At 35.1% G+C, this 15,203-nt stretch overlaps 2 protein-coding genes and 1 long non-coding RNA gene across 3 annotated transcripts; 2 read left to right on the forward strand and 1 right to left on the reverse strand.

Moving 5' to 3' along the window:
* Positions 1 to 843: 843 nt before the first annotated feature.
* LOC148266621 (uncharacterized) lies at positions 844 to 2,858 on the reverse strand. Its single transcript, XR_015817609.1, has 3 exons — positions 2,499 to 2,858; positions 2,348 to 2,428; positions 844 to 902 (listed from the first exon to the last, which is right to left on the reverse strand). It is a non-coding gene; the product is annotated as an uncharacterized LOC148266621 (long non-coding RNA).
* Positions 2,859 to 4,637: 1,779 nt separating this feature from the next.
* On the forward strand, positions 4,638 to 6,952 carry LOC110814116 (3-ketoacyl-CoA synthase 2-like). The gene is made up of 2 exons (XM_022041471.2): positions 4,638 to 5,600; positions 6,061 to 6,952. The coding sequence occupies exons 1-2, from the start codon at positions 4,857 to 4,859 to the stop codon at positions 6,841 to 6,843; spliced, it is 1,527 nt and encodes a 508-aa protein (XP_021897163.1). The 5' UTR covers positions 4,638 to 4,856; the 3' UTR covers positions 6,844 to 6,952.
* A 1,475-nt stretch (positions 6,953 to 8,427) lies between these two features.
* On the forward strand, positions 8,428 to 10,232 carry LOC148266622 (uncharacterized). The gene is made up of 2 exons (XM_088214686.1): positions 8,428 to 9,492; positions 9,559 to 10,232. Exons 1-2 carry the CDS (start codon positions 8,982 to 8,984, stop codon positions 10,230 to 10,232), a joined length of 1,185 nt encoding a protein of 394 aa, XP_088070812.1. The 5' UTR covers positions 8,428 to 8,981.
* The last annotated feature ends 4,971 nt before the right edge of the window (positions 10,233 to 15,203 follow it).

The raw sequence follows: 15,203 nt of genomic DNA on the forward strand, positions 1-15,203 counted from the left end.
TCACCTGAGAGATTTTTTTCCCACTCACCTGAGGGAAAATTCTCCCCCTCTTTAACTCTTTCAATTTTCTATCATTCAAAGGAAATTTCTCCATCTTCATCTCTTCCAAATTTTCTCATCCAATGAATAATTCTCCCTCTTCAACTCTTTCAAACTTTCTCATCTGGAGTTAAGTTTCTTCCTCTTTAACACTGTTGGTAAGATGTAATATTAAAAGAACCGGAGTAAGACACACTTCTAGTGGTGGTTTCAAGCTGCAAAAAACTAAATTAGAATGTGCACGTGGCAAGATTTGTCATAGTGGATCTAAAATTTTTGCTATGAAAAAGTCAGGTTTAATAGCAGAAGAAATTTCTCCACATATGAATTTTTTTGTGGCACTTATTTTTTGCAGCATTTCACCGATGGTTATTTTTTAATCGAAGACATTCTTAACAGCGAAAAAAATGCTATTAAAGGTCGTAAAAAGTGTGACAAATATTTTATTTTTTTGTTTTGATGTATTGAAGTCTAAAAAATGAGATGTTAACCAATTTACTAGGTTTGAAAAGAACTCAACATCAAGTCATGATTATTAAATTTTAAATAGTCATTAATGTATATATATCATTTAACATTATTATTGTCACGTCCCAATATTCGATATGAGGAGCAATTCCTGCTCATGTCATTTCATGCAATGGGTCCAAAAAAAAATATATACATACGTAAATAAAAAATTATAATACAACTTAACATTCTATGTGATATGTATAGTAACTATATATAAAAAATATGATGTCAGAATTTAGAGTTTAATAGAACAAAATAAAACTTTTTGAATATGTACAAAATATACAAAAACAAGAACTCTTTTTACATGTTTTACTTGTCTACTAGTGGCGCTGTCTCTTCATTCTCATCTGAAAAATATCAGGGTGAAATTTAATGAGTTTCACCAACTCAATAACTATTCTCATTCTCTCAACCCAAATAAAATTTTTTGCAAAACACACGTAAGAAACAAAAGTAATAAAAATATTTCAGTGCAATATTCATATTCTTATTTTTACTATTTCACATGTTCCTGATCGATCTGATTAATTCTCTCGAATATCGCATACAAACCTCAAATGTATATCCCCATACTCTTGAAAGAATATAGATACACTCGAATATCATTCATAATCTCAAAACATAATTACACACACACAAAAATCACAAATATATTCGAACAATCATTTCTATTGTTTCATCGTGCAAGGCTGTTTATGTCACCATTGAGAAAAAACGAAATAGATCCCCTTATTGCATGGATAACACACGCACAAATCATACAATGACCATAACAGGTACGTTTGCTAGGTGACTCACACGATTCACGTCTGGATTAGATTTAGAACTCTATCCATGTGTATGTTTACCATACCTGCTGAACTTCAGCCACACACACACACACACTCCCCTCCTCGATTCAGACTAAACGATAAGGTATTCAGGGTCTATTCACTCATATCCTCTCATTCCAAAATTCTTAATTTGTTTAAGTGATCATTTGTTAATCTCAATTATTTCTTTTCCTTTCTATTTTTACCTTTTTATTTTATTTCTTTTTCCTTTTAAATTTTTTCTTAATTGGAAATTTTCATTTTCAATTTCATATTTTATCAGTTCAAATAACTCTAAGTCCATTAGGTCTATTTTCTAGTTTCGTCTCCTCATAAGGTTCCAATTGCGTAGGTCTACTGATCATAATTTGGGTTCTTTTTTTATCGAAATTAGGCCAATGTCCATTCAATTTCAAAATTCATAATTTTTATAAAATGAATGCACATTTCAAAATTTAACCTGGTTAAGATTTAGAAATACTTACACTCCTATGCATCTTTCTGGATCCGTCTGAATGTCTAAATTTTTTTGTACACACGACATAATTAATTAAAATACTTCGAAATACTAAAAATTAATTTAATCAAATTATAGGTTCTAACAACCACCCAACAGAATACCCGAAATTATTGAAATCCGTATCCAAAAAATCTTTCGGCTCCCCGTTCGGCGAATCAGATTCATATTTTTCGAGAAAAACTTTTTAGCTTTTCGGACAGCAAATCAAATTTTCGTTTCCCAATGAAGACTTTTCAGCTTCATGAACAGCGAATCAAAACTCCAAAATGGTGGATCGAGTTTCCATGCTCAAGGAAGACCCTTCGGCTTCTCGAATGGTTGGTTTTCCCCATTTTTGAGGAAACTTCCTTGGTTCCCATGGGGGTAGGTGGCCTAGCCGAGCCCGCGCGGCCAGCCCGACACTAACCCCGCCCCACCACCGCTCAACCACCCCCAAAACTTGAAAAAAAAACTATTTTACCTTTCAGTGTGGGCAATTTGGCCTCGGCTCAGCTCCCGATCGCCTCCTCTCGATCACCCTGCGGTCCTTTAACTCCTAAACCTGCACATACACACATACATGAACACTTGTTTGGTCAAAAACACAAATTAAAAGAAGAAAAGGAACGCACCTAACTCGGGTGCAGTGTTCGAAAATCCAAATAGCCTCGGGTTTGGATTTCACCATCACACGGTGCTCCTCGGCCGCGATTCCCTTTCTTCTTCTTCCTCATCTGCGGTTCTCTCTCTCTCTCTTCTCCCCTTGCACAACTGTTCTCGGTTTCCCTTCCTCCCCCTTGGCCACTCCTTTTCTCTTCCCTTTTTCTCTCCTTTCTTTTTCGTTCCCCTCTTCCCTTCCAGCATCTCTCTTCTTTCCTCTCTCTTTTCTCTCTTTCGACTTCCCCGTGCAACTGCCTTCTTCCTCCTTTCCCCAATTGCCTCTTTCTCTCTTTCTCCCTTCCTCTTTTCAGTTTCTCCTCTCAAAATGAAAAAAAAAAACCTTAATCTCTTCCCCTTTTATATCCGTTCCCTCAACTGTTGGATCTTCATGACTCGATCTAGACCGTTCATTTTCTTTTAAATCTCCTCCATCGATCTCATCAAGCGGTCGGATCTGGGTCATTCATTCTCCTGATTTCTCTTGTCCCCTTTTATTTTTTTTTATTTATGTTTTTGCTCTCCTTTTTCTTTCTCATTTTCATTTTCATTTAGGTCCCTGAGATTAATTAAAAACCTCAAAATTTAAAAATTCCTTTTATTTACATCCAAACTCCAATTTTATTATTATTATTTTTTTCTCTTAGGTGCATATTACAATTATTAAATTTATAATTATGGCAATAACTTAGTTAAGTGTATCTTTTATCATTAAACTTAATAATTTTTAGAAAAAGAAAGAATGGCAACGTTCACTTTCGTTTTTAAAATGATCAGTAAACAATAATTATATTAATTTTCACTGTTTTCATGTTCAACACCTTTCTATTTGCTGAGCTCTTAGTCTGAAGTTGCCCATTTTGTGATGGTCGTTCAATCCATACTTGTCTAAGTGCCCGATTTAAAAGAATTTTTGTTTACCTTTAAAAAATGAGAAAAAAACAAAAGTTATACTTGGTCCCATAGGTAAAGTTTTGGCCAAGTTAAATAATAATATAATTTGTAGCTACTCGCATATACTATTTTTATTTTAGTAATTGAGTGAAAAATACTCAAAACGGAATGATTAAATTCTATTAAAAAATATTATGTCATGTAATAATTAATGCATACGCATATAATTTGTGGTCTTTGAGTAAATATAATTGTAATTATTAGTTTTAACAATAATAATATTTACTGTTGCTATTAAATTATTACAGATTAATTTAGAAAAAATTACAGTACATTCACGTACATGTTTCAACCTTCTAAACTAAGCCTAATATTTCGTATATATGTTTGTTTAATAGCTTCTATAACTAATTATATATTACTTTCCGTTATTCTAAAAAAATAATTCGATTATCACGTGATAAACAATTAAAGTTTCTTCTTGCTAAAGTAAATTAACATATATTTTCAAATTGTTATTTCAAAAATAATAAAATAAGAATTTGTTTCGATTTTTTTTATTTTTTTGGGTGCTTTGAACTACTCATAAATTTTCCTCCTAAAGAACTTTAAGTTTATAGAGCTTTAAACTTGAAAAATCTTAGATCAAAGTATTTATTTTTCAAGTGTTACTAGTTGCTCTTTTAATTTAAAAATAGAAGTTAATATTTTACTAAGCCATAAGAAAATTAGATAAAAAAAACTAAATGCTAAAAAAAGTGATTAAGTCCTAAATTTTATTTTGTGTTAAAAGTTCTTCAACTTTTACTTCAAATAAATTTATAAACACTCTATGTATTTCGTAATTTTTTGAATAAAAATTTATAAATTTTAGTAATTAGAAGAAATTTAACAAAATTAATTTTTTAACAAAAAATAATATAATTAATTTTTTAATGATAACACATTCAAAACTCGCAATTTAACTTAAACTTATAATTTTATATAAAATAATATAAATACTAACATTAACCTCTCTCTCTTTTTTTTTTTTTTTTAAATATGTTTTTAAATAATTTTTGTTTGATAAGAAACCAATATATACAAATACTGAATATATGTTTAATCTACAAAGCTTTTATTATTTTGGCAAATTTGGTAAGAAAAGCTGTCGCATTTATTTTTTATACAATGGAGTAGTTGCTTTGAGCTTCCTCACCTTCATCTATAAATAACACCCTCCTCCTCTGCGCAAAGGTATTACTCTTTCAGTAAGCCCTGTTGTTTTTTCCCTTTTGAAGCGTACGTCAATCTATTTATTTATTTCTTTTGCAGTTCAGGGTTCCCTACTCTCTCTCTCTCTCTCTCTATATATATATATATATATATATCTATTTATCTATCTCTATCTTTTCATCTCTCTAAAAGCTAGCTACTTCGTTTTTCCTCAAAGAAGAAGGATGGAGACCTTACCTGAACCAAGAAACAATAACCTACCCAACTTCTTCCTCTCTGTTAGGCTGAAATACGTGAAGCTTGGTTACCACTACTTGGTCTCCAATGCGTTGTACCTCTTCTTCTTTCCTCTCTTCACCATTATATTAACTACTCATCTCTCAACATTCACCATTGACGATTTCATTGAGCTAAGCAATCACATGATCAAATACAACTACATGGTCTTCATCCTGGTACTTATTTCTTCTGTTTTCTTGGCCACCCTTTACTTCATGAGCCGTCCAAGAAAGGTTTACTTAGTAAACTTTGCGTGCTACAAACCAGACCAGTCTCAAATATGCAGCAAAGAGCTTTTCATGAAGCTCTCTAAAGAGGCAAGGTGCTTCACCGAAGAAAATATAAGTTTCCAAAAGAAAATCCTGGAGAGGTCAGGTTTTGGACAAAAGACATATGGACCCATAGCCTTGATGCAAGAAAACCCTACCCAGTGCATGGCTGCGTCGAGGAAGGAGACAGAGACAGTGATGTTTGGAGCCATTGATGAACTGTTGGAAAAAACTGGAATAAAGGCTAGAGATATCGCCATTCTAGTAGTCAACAGCAGTTTGTTCAATCCAACTCCTTCTCTTTCTGCTGCCATTGTGAATCGTTATAAGCTCAGAGGAAATATCCTGAGCTACAATCTTGGGGGTATGGGTTGTAGTGCTGGTCTCATCTCTATCGACCTTGCAAAGCAACTTTTACAGGTGGGTTTTTTTTTTTTAATTTTTTTAAAGAAAAATAGATTTTCGATAATAATAACCAGAAAATGTACAAGTTATTACACCAACATTTACGTACAGGTCAGTTAATTACATCACATGCATATCTTTCTTTCTAAATAAATTCATACAGACTTTGTCTTAGATTTTTTAAGTATAATAATCATCATCTAAGTTTCCCAGTATTGCATAGTGCGTCCCTGCGTCAAATTAAATGCACTTGATCAATATACTAAATGCATGTAAGATATTTATTGGATACTTGCATCATAACATAGGTGTAGGGTCTTGTTGGGTAAAATTGCATTTATTTATTACAAATATTAAAAAGTAGTGATGAAGTACAAAAAAATCTAAACAAATTAAAATTAAAATTATAGTAATCATCAGATTTTATTTAAATATTATTTTTTATCATTTAACTAATGACTGATTTCTATAATAGGTGAATCCAAACTCTTATGCCTTAGTGGTTAGCACAGAGAACATAACCCGGAACTGGTACTTCGGTAACTATCGTCCCATGCTCGTGACGAACTGCTTGTTCCGTGTGGGCGGTGCAGCAATCCTTCTCTCCAACAAGTCATCAGATCGTCGGCGGTCGAAGTATCAGCTTATTCACACTCTCCGTACACATAAAGGCGCCGACGACAGATCTTACAAGTGTGTTTTCCAGGAAGAAGATGAAAACCAAAACGTCGGCGTTTCACTGTCAAAAGACCTAATGGCTGTAGCCGGAGAAGCTCTTAAAACCAACATCACCACTCTGGGTCCACTGGTTCTACCCATGTCGGAGCAACTCCTTTTCTTGGCAACTCTTGTAGCAAGAAAGTTCCTGAAGATGAAGGTGAAGCCATACATCCCTGATTTCAAGCTAGCTTTTGAACATTTCTGTATTCATGCAGGAGGGAGGGCGGTATTGGATGAGATAGAAAAAAACCTTGAACTCACTCCATGGCATATGGAGCCTTCTCGAATGACTTTATACAGATTTGGGAACACTTCTAGCAGTTCTTTGTGGTATGAACTGGCTTACTCGGAGGCCAAAGGAAGGATCAGAAGAGGTGACCGGATTTGGCAAATCGGATTCGGGTCGGGCTTCAAGTGTAACAGCGGTGTGTGGCGTGCGCTGAGATCCATCAACCCTGCTAAAGAAAGGAACCCTTGGATGGATGAAATCGACGAGTTTCCCGTTGACGTGGCAAAAACTTCCACAATTAATAATTAATACCACATTTAATTAGCTATCTCTGTTCTTTTTGCCTTTTTTATTTTTATTTTTATTTTATTGGTATTTGTTATGCTTAATTTTAAGGTACATGTGCAAGTTTCAATTATGTCATCGTCTTAATTAAGCTACTCCAGCGATTACATGCGCAAAAGTTTGGGTTTATGTATACGCTGATTGGTCAAATATAATGTATTTGACTAAGAAAAAACAAAACGTAAAAAAAGACACGCTTTGCTTTTAAAATTTCTTGGCAAGAATCACACTACCTTAATTAATGATTAATGGTCACCTTTTTGGAATTTTTCAAAATAAAATTCAAATATTAAAAAATAATCAACCCAAAAACTAAATATCTTTTACAAACATTTATATATTTCAAAATTTTAATTAAATATACATTTAATGTTTTGATTCTAAATTTTAAGAACAAATTTCTTTAATTTACTTAATTTATTAGTTTTTACTGAATGATCGTAGCTTCTAACCTCATCCATGCTGTAATTGTCTAGTACTGATGAATATCGAAGACAAAAATTTTGTTGAAAACCAATAATTAGACATACACCACATCAGGGATAGAAACTAGAGGGGACCCGAAGGCATGAAAAACATGGGCATGCTAACCTTTTTTTTAGTACACTGATATTGTTGTTAACTAGTCTAAATCACGAGATTTTATTTTATTTTTTTTTTTAAATATATATAAGCTTTTATTTAAAATTAAGTGGCTATACAATACCACCAGTGTGAATATTGATCGACCAAAACCGATACCACTATAAATCTAATTAAAGCTTAGACAATTTAACTGAAAAGGAAGAAGAACAAGAAGTTTCGTGCGCTCAGATCCTCTGCCTCATTAATATAGTTGTAAACGAAATATTTTATATGCACATAATTTTAAATTATAGAACCAAATTATTACTTATATTTAAAGCTTCTTACTTTTTCAACATATTACCAAGGTAAGTTTGTACATGTTGCTTCTTAATTTTCAAAAGGAAAAAATAAGTTAAAAAGTTTATTAATTTATTTTGTTATTATATTTTATCTAAAAAATATGAAATAACGATAAATAACAAAATTTGTAGTTTTTCTGTATGTATAATTTATAGTTTTAGAATCAAGATTTTAGCTTATATAACTTTTATTACTTTGTAACGAATGCCTATACATACATCAACCAACCATTGTTTTTTCATATTTTAAATTGGAAATCATATTTTAATTTTTCTTATTTAGCTTTGAAATTTATTTTATTTCTCGTCTTTCAACTTTTTTTTTTCAATTAACTTTTTTAATCTACTTTTTTCAAAGGAGAAAAAAGATTAATAAAAAAATTTATTAATAGATGCATAACTAATTGACAAGAAAATCCCATGTTGGAACCCCATATGGTTGTTCAATTGGAAGTGTTCCTATGTAATACCCAGCTGCTGCCCAGCTGGGTACAAAAGAAAAGAGTACAAAAAAAAAAAAAAAAGCAAAACATGTGGAGTACATATACATATATATATATATATGTATATGTATCTATATATATATAATTAAACAAAAAAAATAAAGAAAGAAAAAAAAAAAGAAGAATCCAGAGGTGCACTCTGGGAGCAGAAGAAGGAAACACATAACCATAATATATATATATATATATATGTATACATAAGTAATGAAAAAGCAGAAAAAGAAAGAAAGAAAAACAAAAGAAAGAGAGGAAAGAGAGCGAGGAGACAGAGAAAAGGTGGAGCGGCATCGATGGGAGAGAGAGAAGGGTCGCACGGTGTTGTGGGACGCCACGACCGAGAGAGAAAGAAGAATAGGAAGAAGGAAGGAGAAGAAGAAGTATTAAGATTAATCAGAAGATTTATTAAGATTAGTTTGTGTTAAACTAAAAAATAGAATTAGTTATTTGTAATGTAACCGTTTTAGTTTTCTTCTGCTAGTATACAGCACCAGATGGCAGTATATGTATTCCAGTAGGCTGTAAAAGGTGAATTCAGAGAGTTTGTTTTCTTCATCATGCTGCTCTCTCTTTGCTCCATTTTTGCTCTCCTTTTCTTTTCTATTATGGTATCAGAGCATATTAATTAACCAATATATATAGCGCAGTGATTGAGCTCCAAAACATTTAATCTCCAATGGCTAGAGATCAATCAGATGACCTCCAAAACCCGTTTTTCCTTTACAGTGCCAACCATCCCGGTTTAGTCTTGGTGTCCAATCTTCTCGATGACAACAATTACAACACATGGGAGAGAGCAGTCAGGATAGCACTGAACGCCAAAAATAAATTGGGCTTCATAGATGGAACCTACGATCAACCGAGCAACACCGACTCCCATGCCGCAGCTTGGTCACGTTGTAACAGCATGGTAATTTCTTGGCTGCTGAATGCTGTAACAAAGGAGATAGCTGACAGCTTGTTATACCATGAAAGTGCACAATCTATCTGGACCGATTTGCAGCTTCGTTATCAGCAGAGCAATGCACCGCGTATCTACCAACTGAAACAGAGCGTGAACAACCTTGCTCAAGGGTCACTCAGCATCAACGCATATTATACACGAATGAAAACAATCTGTGACGAACTCAAAACTTATCAACCGGCTCCAACCTGTCACTGTGGAAACATGAAGGCGTGGAATGATTATTAAGAGAAAGAGTTTGGCATGACTTTCTTAATGGGATTGAATCCCTCCTATGCTGCTGTTTGAGCCCAAATTTTGATGTTGGAATGTTCTCCGTCTATTTTGAAGGTCTTCTCGCTGGTGGTACAAGAAGAGCGGCACCGTATAATCGGCTTCGACGCACACGCAGAAACGGGTCAAGGGTCTGGCTCTTCCGTTGCCCTAACTCAAGGTAGGAGACGACCCACCTGTTCACACTGTGGACTTATGGGCCACACTGTGGACAGGTGTTACCGTCTGCATGGCTACCCACCGGGTCTCAAGCCCAAGCCCAAAATACATTCACCGAGTCTCTGCAATGCTTCAGTTGTTTTTAATGATGGACATGTCCAAACACAAGCCCAAGCCCGCAACACCTCAGCTCAGTCTCGGCCCACTCCTGGAACCAGATCATTTAACCCAACTGGCCCTCAATCCAGGCCCGTTTTTTCCTCTGCCAACCAAGCCTTGGCCCATGAAGAATTTTTTCCAGAACACAGGTCTTCGTCCTCCTCGGGCACGCATCCGATTGCGCGACCAGTGCAGAATTTCACTTCCTCCTTCGACGCACGCTTACCGGCATTTAATTCCGTTGCTTCCGTCGATGACTTAAGCGCATCGCAAATTCAGAACATTATTGCTCACCTAAGTGCACGTCTCCACCAACCGAACTCCATCATCTCACCAGACAGCCTCTCTCTCTCTCCACAAATCACGCGGTAGGTATATCCTCCACACCCTTCTGCCTTTCCAATTTCACACACACACTTACCTCTGAATGCTGGATCATTGACTCTGGAGCCACACATCACATTTTTTGCATACCCACCCTTTTCACAAATCTTAAACATGTTGAACCCATCCCAGTCACTTTACCAAATGGTAGTTCAGTGTTAGTCAATCAAGTTGGAAATGTACTCCTCACCGACACTCTAACTCTACATGATATTCTATTTGTTCCTCATTTTTTCTTTAACCTTGTCAATGTCAGCATGTTGACCACTACCCACAACTGCACGATTAATTTTTCTCTTCATTATTGTGTCATCCAGGACCGCACTCGGGACTTGTTGATTGGGAAGGATAGACGCATTGACAACCTCTACTACTTAACTACTACATAATTTCCTTTTCCTGCTGTTAATTATGTTTCCACTAACTCTAAAAGTAGCATATGGCACTTTAGAATTGGTCATTCTTCCTATGTAAAGCTTCAGTATATTAATAAAGATTTACAGACTTCGAATATTTCTCATTGCGAAATTTGTCATTTAGCTAAACAACATAAATTGTCTTTCGTTTCTAAAAATAAATTATCTGACCATCCATTTGATCTAATCCACATCGACATTTGGGGTCCCTTCTCTACACCCACTATCGAAGGATACAAATATTTTCTTACAATTGTTGATGATTGCATTTGGACTACTTGGGTGTATCTCCTTCGTCAGAAGTCCGACATTCTTACCATTTTTCTTAATTTTTATACTCTAATCCTTACACAATATAAAACTCTCATTAAATTTGTGAGATCTGACAATGTGCATGAGTTGAATTTCTATTCATTTTTCAAGTCAAAAGGCATTGTTTCTTATCATTCTTGTGTTGAGACTCCCCAACAAAACTCTGTTGTCGAACGAAAACATTAACACATTTTAAATGTTGCACATGCCTTACTGTTTCAATCCCATGTTCCCATTGTGTATTGGGGCGATTGCATCTTGACTGCTGTTTACCTTATCAACCATACACCTTCTCCTTTGTTATCTAATAAAACTCCCTTTGAACTATTAACTCACAAAAAATCATCCTATGATCATTTGCGTACCTTTGGTTGTCTATGCTACTTCTCCACTCTCAATAGTCATCGCCATAAATTTTTACCTCGCTCTAGGGCTTGTGTCTTCCTCGGTTACCCTTCGGGTTACAAAGGATATAGACTTCTCGACATCGAGAGCAATCAAATCATCATCTCTCGTAATGTCATTTTCATAAACATATCTTTCTATTTCTTTCATCCCACTCACCTGATCCTATTCACAGTGACTTTTTTCATGACCGTGTTTTACCTCTTCCTCTCCATACGCCTACACACTCATCAGTTCTCTTGATACACCTATCCACTCACAATATGAGTCTTCCCAAACACTATCATCTCGCCCACTACGTGTAAGACGACCACCTTCTTATTTGTCTAACTATCACTGCTACCATATAGATACACATGCACTTTATCCCATTTCTTCCTTCCTTACTCATACAAAACTTACACCTTAATATCAAAACTTTATTTGTGCCATTTCCTCCCACACTAAGCCTACAAACTTTTCTGAGGCTATCCAGTCCGATGTTTGGATGAATGTGGAGCTACGTGCCTTAGAGAACAATAACATTTGGTCTATTGTTTCTCTCCCACCTGGGAAGAAACTTGTTGATTGTAAGTGGGTTTATAAAGTTAAATATCAAGTTGATGGGACCGTAGAAAGACACAAAGCCAGTCTGGTTGCTAAGGGCTACACACAATAATTTGGCATTAATTTTCTTGACACCTTCTCTCCTGTTGCAAAATTGGTTACTGTCAAAATTTTGCTTTCACTTGCTACTATCCATGGTTGGAGTCTGACTCAGTTGGACGTCACTAATGCTTTCCTTCATGGTGACCTTCACGAAGAAGTTTATATGACTATTCCTCCAGACTATTCTCCTCGAGAGGGGGAGACTCTTCCACATCAACCTGTTTGCCACCTACACAAGTCAATCTATGGGTTGAGACAGGTTTTCCGACAGTGGTTTCATAAGTTCTCACAAGTGTTACTTCAAGAAGGTTTCCATCAGTCACAATGTGACCACTCCTTATTTGTCAAGCAGTAGGGTAATGTCTTCCTAGCATTGTTGGTGTATGTTGATGACATTGTTATTGTTGGTAATGATGATCAGACTGTCGAAGAGCTCAAAGTTACACTCAAATAAAAATTCGAAATGAAAGATTTGGGGACTCTACGATATTTTCTTGGACTTGAAATTGCAAGAAATGACACAGGAATCACCTTATGCCAAAGAAAATATGCGTTGGATCTGTTAACTGAGACTGGATATCTTTGTTGTAAACCCTCATCTACTCCCATAGATCCCAATATCAAGATGTCTAAAGATGTTGGAGAACTTCTGAGTGATATCACAAGTTATCGACGACTGATTGGAAAATTTTTGTACTTAACCATCTCTCGCCCTGACATATGCTACTCTATCAATAGACTGAGTCAGTTTCTTGCTGCTCCTAGGACCAGTCACCTTCAAGTTGTTTTGCGGATTCTTCAGTATATCAAGAAGACACCTGGACAAGGTCTCTTCTTCCCTTCATCATCTACCATTCAGATTAAGGCCTTTTCTAATGCTGATTGGGCCACATGTCCTGACACTAGAAGATCTCTAACTAGCTATTGTGTCTTTCTTGGGTCTTCATTGGTCTCATGGAAATAAAAAAAAACAGCAAGTTATTTCTCGGTCATCTGCAGAAGCCGAGTATCGCTCCATGGCCAACACTACTTGCGAAATAGTTTGGATTCTGAAATTGTTACGAAATTTAAAGGTGCAACATCAAGGTCCTGCATTACTTTACTGTGATAATCAGGCAGCTCTACACATTGCTTCAAATCCAGTATATCATGAAAGAACAAAACACATTGAACTTGACTGCCATTTTGTTCGTGAGAGGATTCAAGATGGTACCTTGAAGACGATGCACATATCTACTCGGAATCAACTGGCATATTTAATGACAAAGGCACTTCATCCTACGCAGTTCGACAATTTATTAAACAAGATGGGTACAATAAATTTGTACTCTCCATCTTGAGGGGGAGTATTAAGATTAATCAGAAGATATATTAAGATTAGTTTGTGTTAAACTCAAAAATAGAATTAGTTATTTGTAATGTAACCATTTTTGTTTTCTTTTGCTATTGTACAGCACCAGATGGCAGTATATGTATTCCAGTAGGCTGTAAAAGGTGAATTCAGAGAGTTTGTTTTCTTCATCATGCTGCTCTCTCTTTACTCCATTTTTGCTCTCCTTTTCTTTTCTATTAAGAAGAAAGGAAAAATAAAGAAGAAAAAGAAAGAAAAAAATAAAGGAAGCTGTGGGAAAGGAGGAAGAAGAAGAAGGAAGAAGAAATAAAAAAAAAAAAAAAAAGAGAAAAAAAAAAGAAAAGGAAAAAAAAAAGAGAAAGAAAAAAAAATGAAAAAAAGGGAGTGCAGCCACCGAATTTGTTGGTGGTGTGCCACATGTGGCAACGTGCATTGATTCCATCATCAGGGTGTGGCATATTCGATAACACGCATGTGATGGCACGTGGTGACGTTGGCAACTGGGACCGCGTGTCCCAAAGTAAAATTCGTTCTTCATTTCGCGTAATATAGTTTTTAAAATTATTCATAATTTAATATGTAACGACCCTAGAAATTCAAAAGGAAATATATATAATAATCTTAGTGCGGAAGCGAAAATAAAATATTAAGGTTAACATCCCTTACACAATAACTTAAAAGTACTAAACAATATCACGGAATAAGTTCTCTAAAAGAAATACGAGAAATAAGAAAAATAAAGGAAACTATAAAGTGTCTAGCATCTACTCGTCATCTTCTTGTGGATCGGGCTCGGGAACTAGGTCCTGCTGATATGAAATTGTTAAATAAAGAATAAGCTACATTAACCCAATAAGGACATCGCACTATATCACAGTCACAGAAGCGAAGGTTTGTAGAAAACAAAACAACCAATGGAGCACAAATTTTAAAGCAATACATTTATTTAAAATAAAACCATTTACCATTTTTCTTACCTTTGGAGAACCTATGAAAACAACCTATAAAGACAATAACATCATACAAATCACAATTTCATGCATAATCAGTAACATAAAATACATCATAAATCTATATTCATTAACAATAACTGATTATCACCGTTTCTCGTTTTCACCAGTCTACTAATATCCATGGGGATCCATAGGGGTATCTCCGCTACACGTGAACCACTCTCCTTAGCAATCTTAATTCTAGGTTCGTCCCCATACCCCGTCCGGTATGAGGGTGAAGCGGGTCGTCCCCATACCCCGTTCGGTATGAGTGCTAAATGACCAAGTCTCCATACCCCGTCCGGTATGAGACAACGTTCACGGTAGGGTTCCTTATGAACTCGGTCCATCCACCATCTCTCAGGATATCTAGTAAGGCTGTCATCTTATCCATTTATTAAATCACATCTCATTTCTATTTGTCCTTAGTCTCCATTACCAAGTTGAACGTAATCACATAAACAGTAAACATGCACCCAGTAATACAATCATATCGTAAATTCTAAAATCACACAGTAGTGAAGTAAGCAGTGATACATGCATTTAAAACTATAGAGTAGATAAACCAGATACCATAATACATTTAAACTGCAAAATAAATCAAACAGGAATCGACAGAGAAATATGTCTGGTTCAGGCTCTATTAGCAATCGTAATTAATTATGCATATCTATTTAATTTGTACAAAATACAGTATTATCATTTATTCAAACTTTAATTCCATGATAGGAAATAGGATGATGAGTCTTTACTTGATTTGACGCCGAAAACTAGATTGTCACTACGCCTACGGACGGTCCCTGGGTTTCTTAAATTTTTTCTTAGGAACTGAAAC

This window comes from Carica papaya, chromosome 3 (genome assembly GCF_054855325.1).
Source record: "Carica papaya isolate Zhongbai chromosome 3, ASM5485532v1, whole genome shotgun sequence".
Classification (NCBI taxonomy): Eukaryota; Viridiplantae; Streptophyta; class Magnoliopsida; order Brassicales; family Caricaceae; genus Carica; species Carica papaya.

Bases quoted from the DNA above. Each gene is read 5' to 3' on its own strand.
- LOC148266622 (XM_088214686.1), top strand. From the start codon at position 8,982: ATGGCTAGAGATCAATCAGATGACCTCCAAAACCCGTTTTTCCTTTAC. The intron at 9,493-9,558 runs ATTAAGAGAAAG...CTGCTGTTTGAG, and splicing joins CATGAAGGCGTGGAATGATT to CCCAAATTTTGATGTTGGAA.
- LOC110814116 (XM_022041471.2), top strand. From the start codon at position 4,857: ATGGAGACCTTACCTGAACCAAGAAACAATAACCTACCCAACTTCTTC. The intron at 5,601-6,060 runs GTGGGTTTTTTT...TTTCTATAATAG, and splicing joins TTGCAAAGCAACTTTTACAG to GTGAATCCAAACTCTTATGC.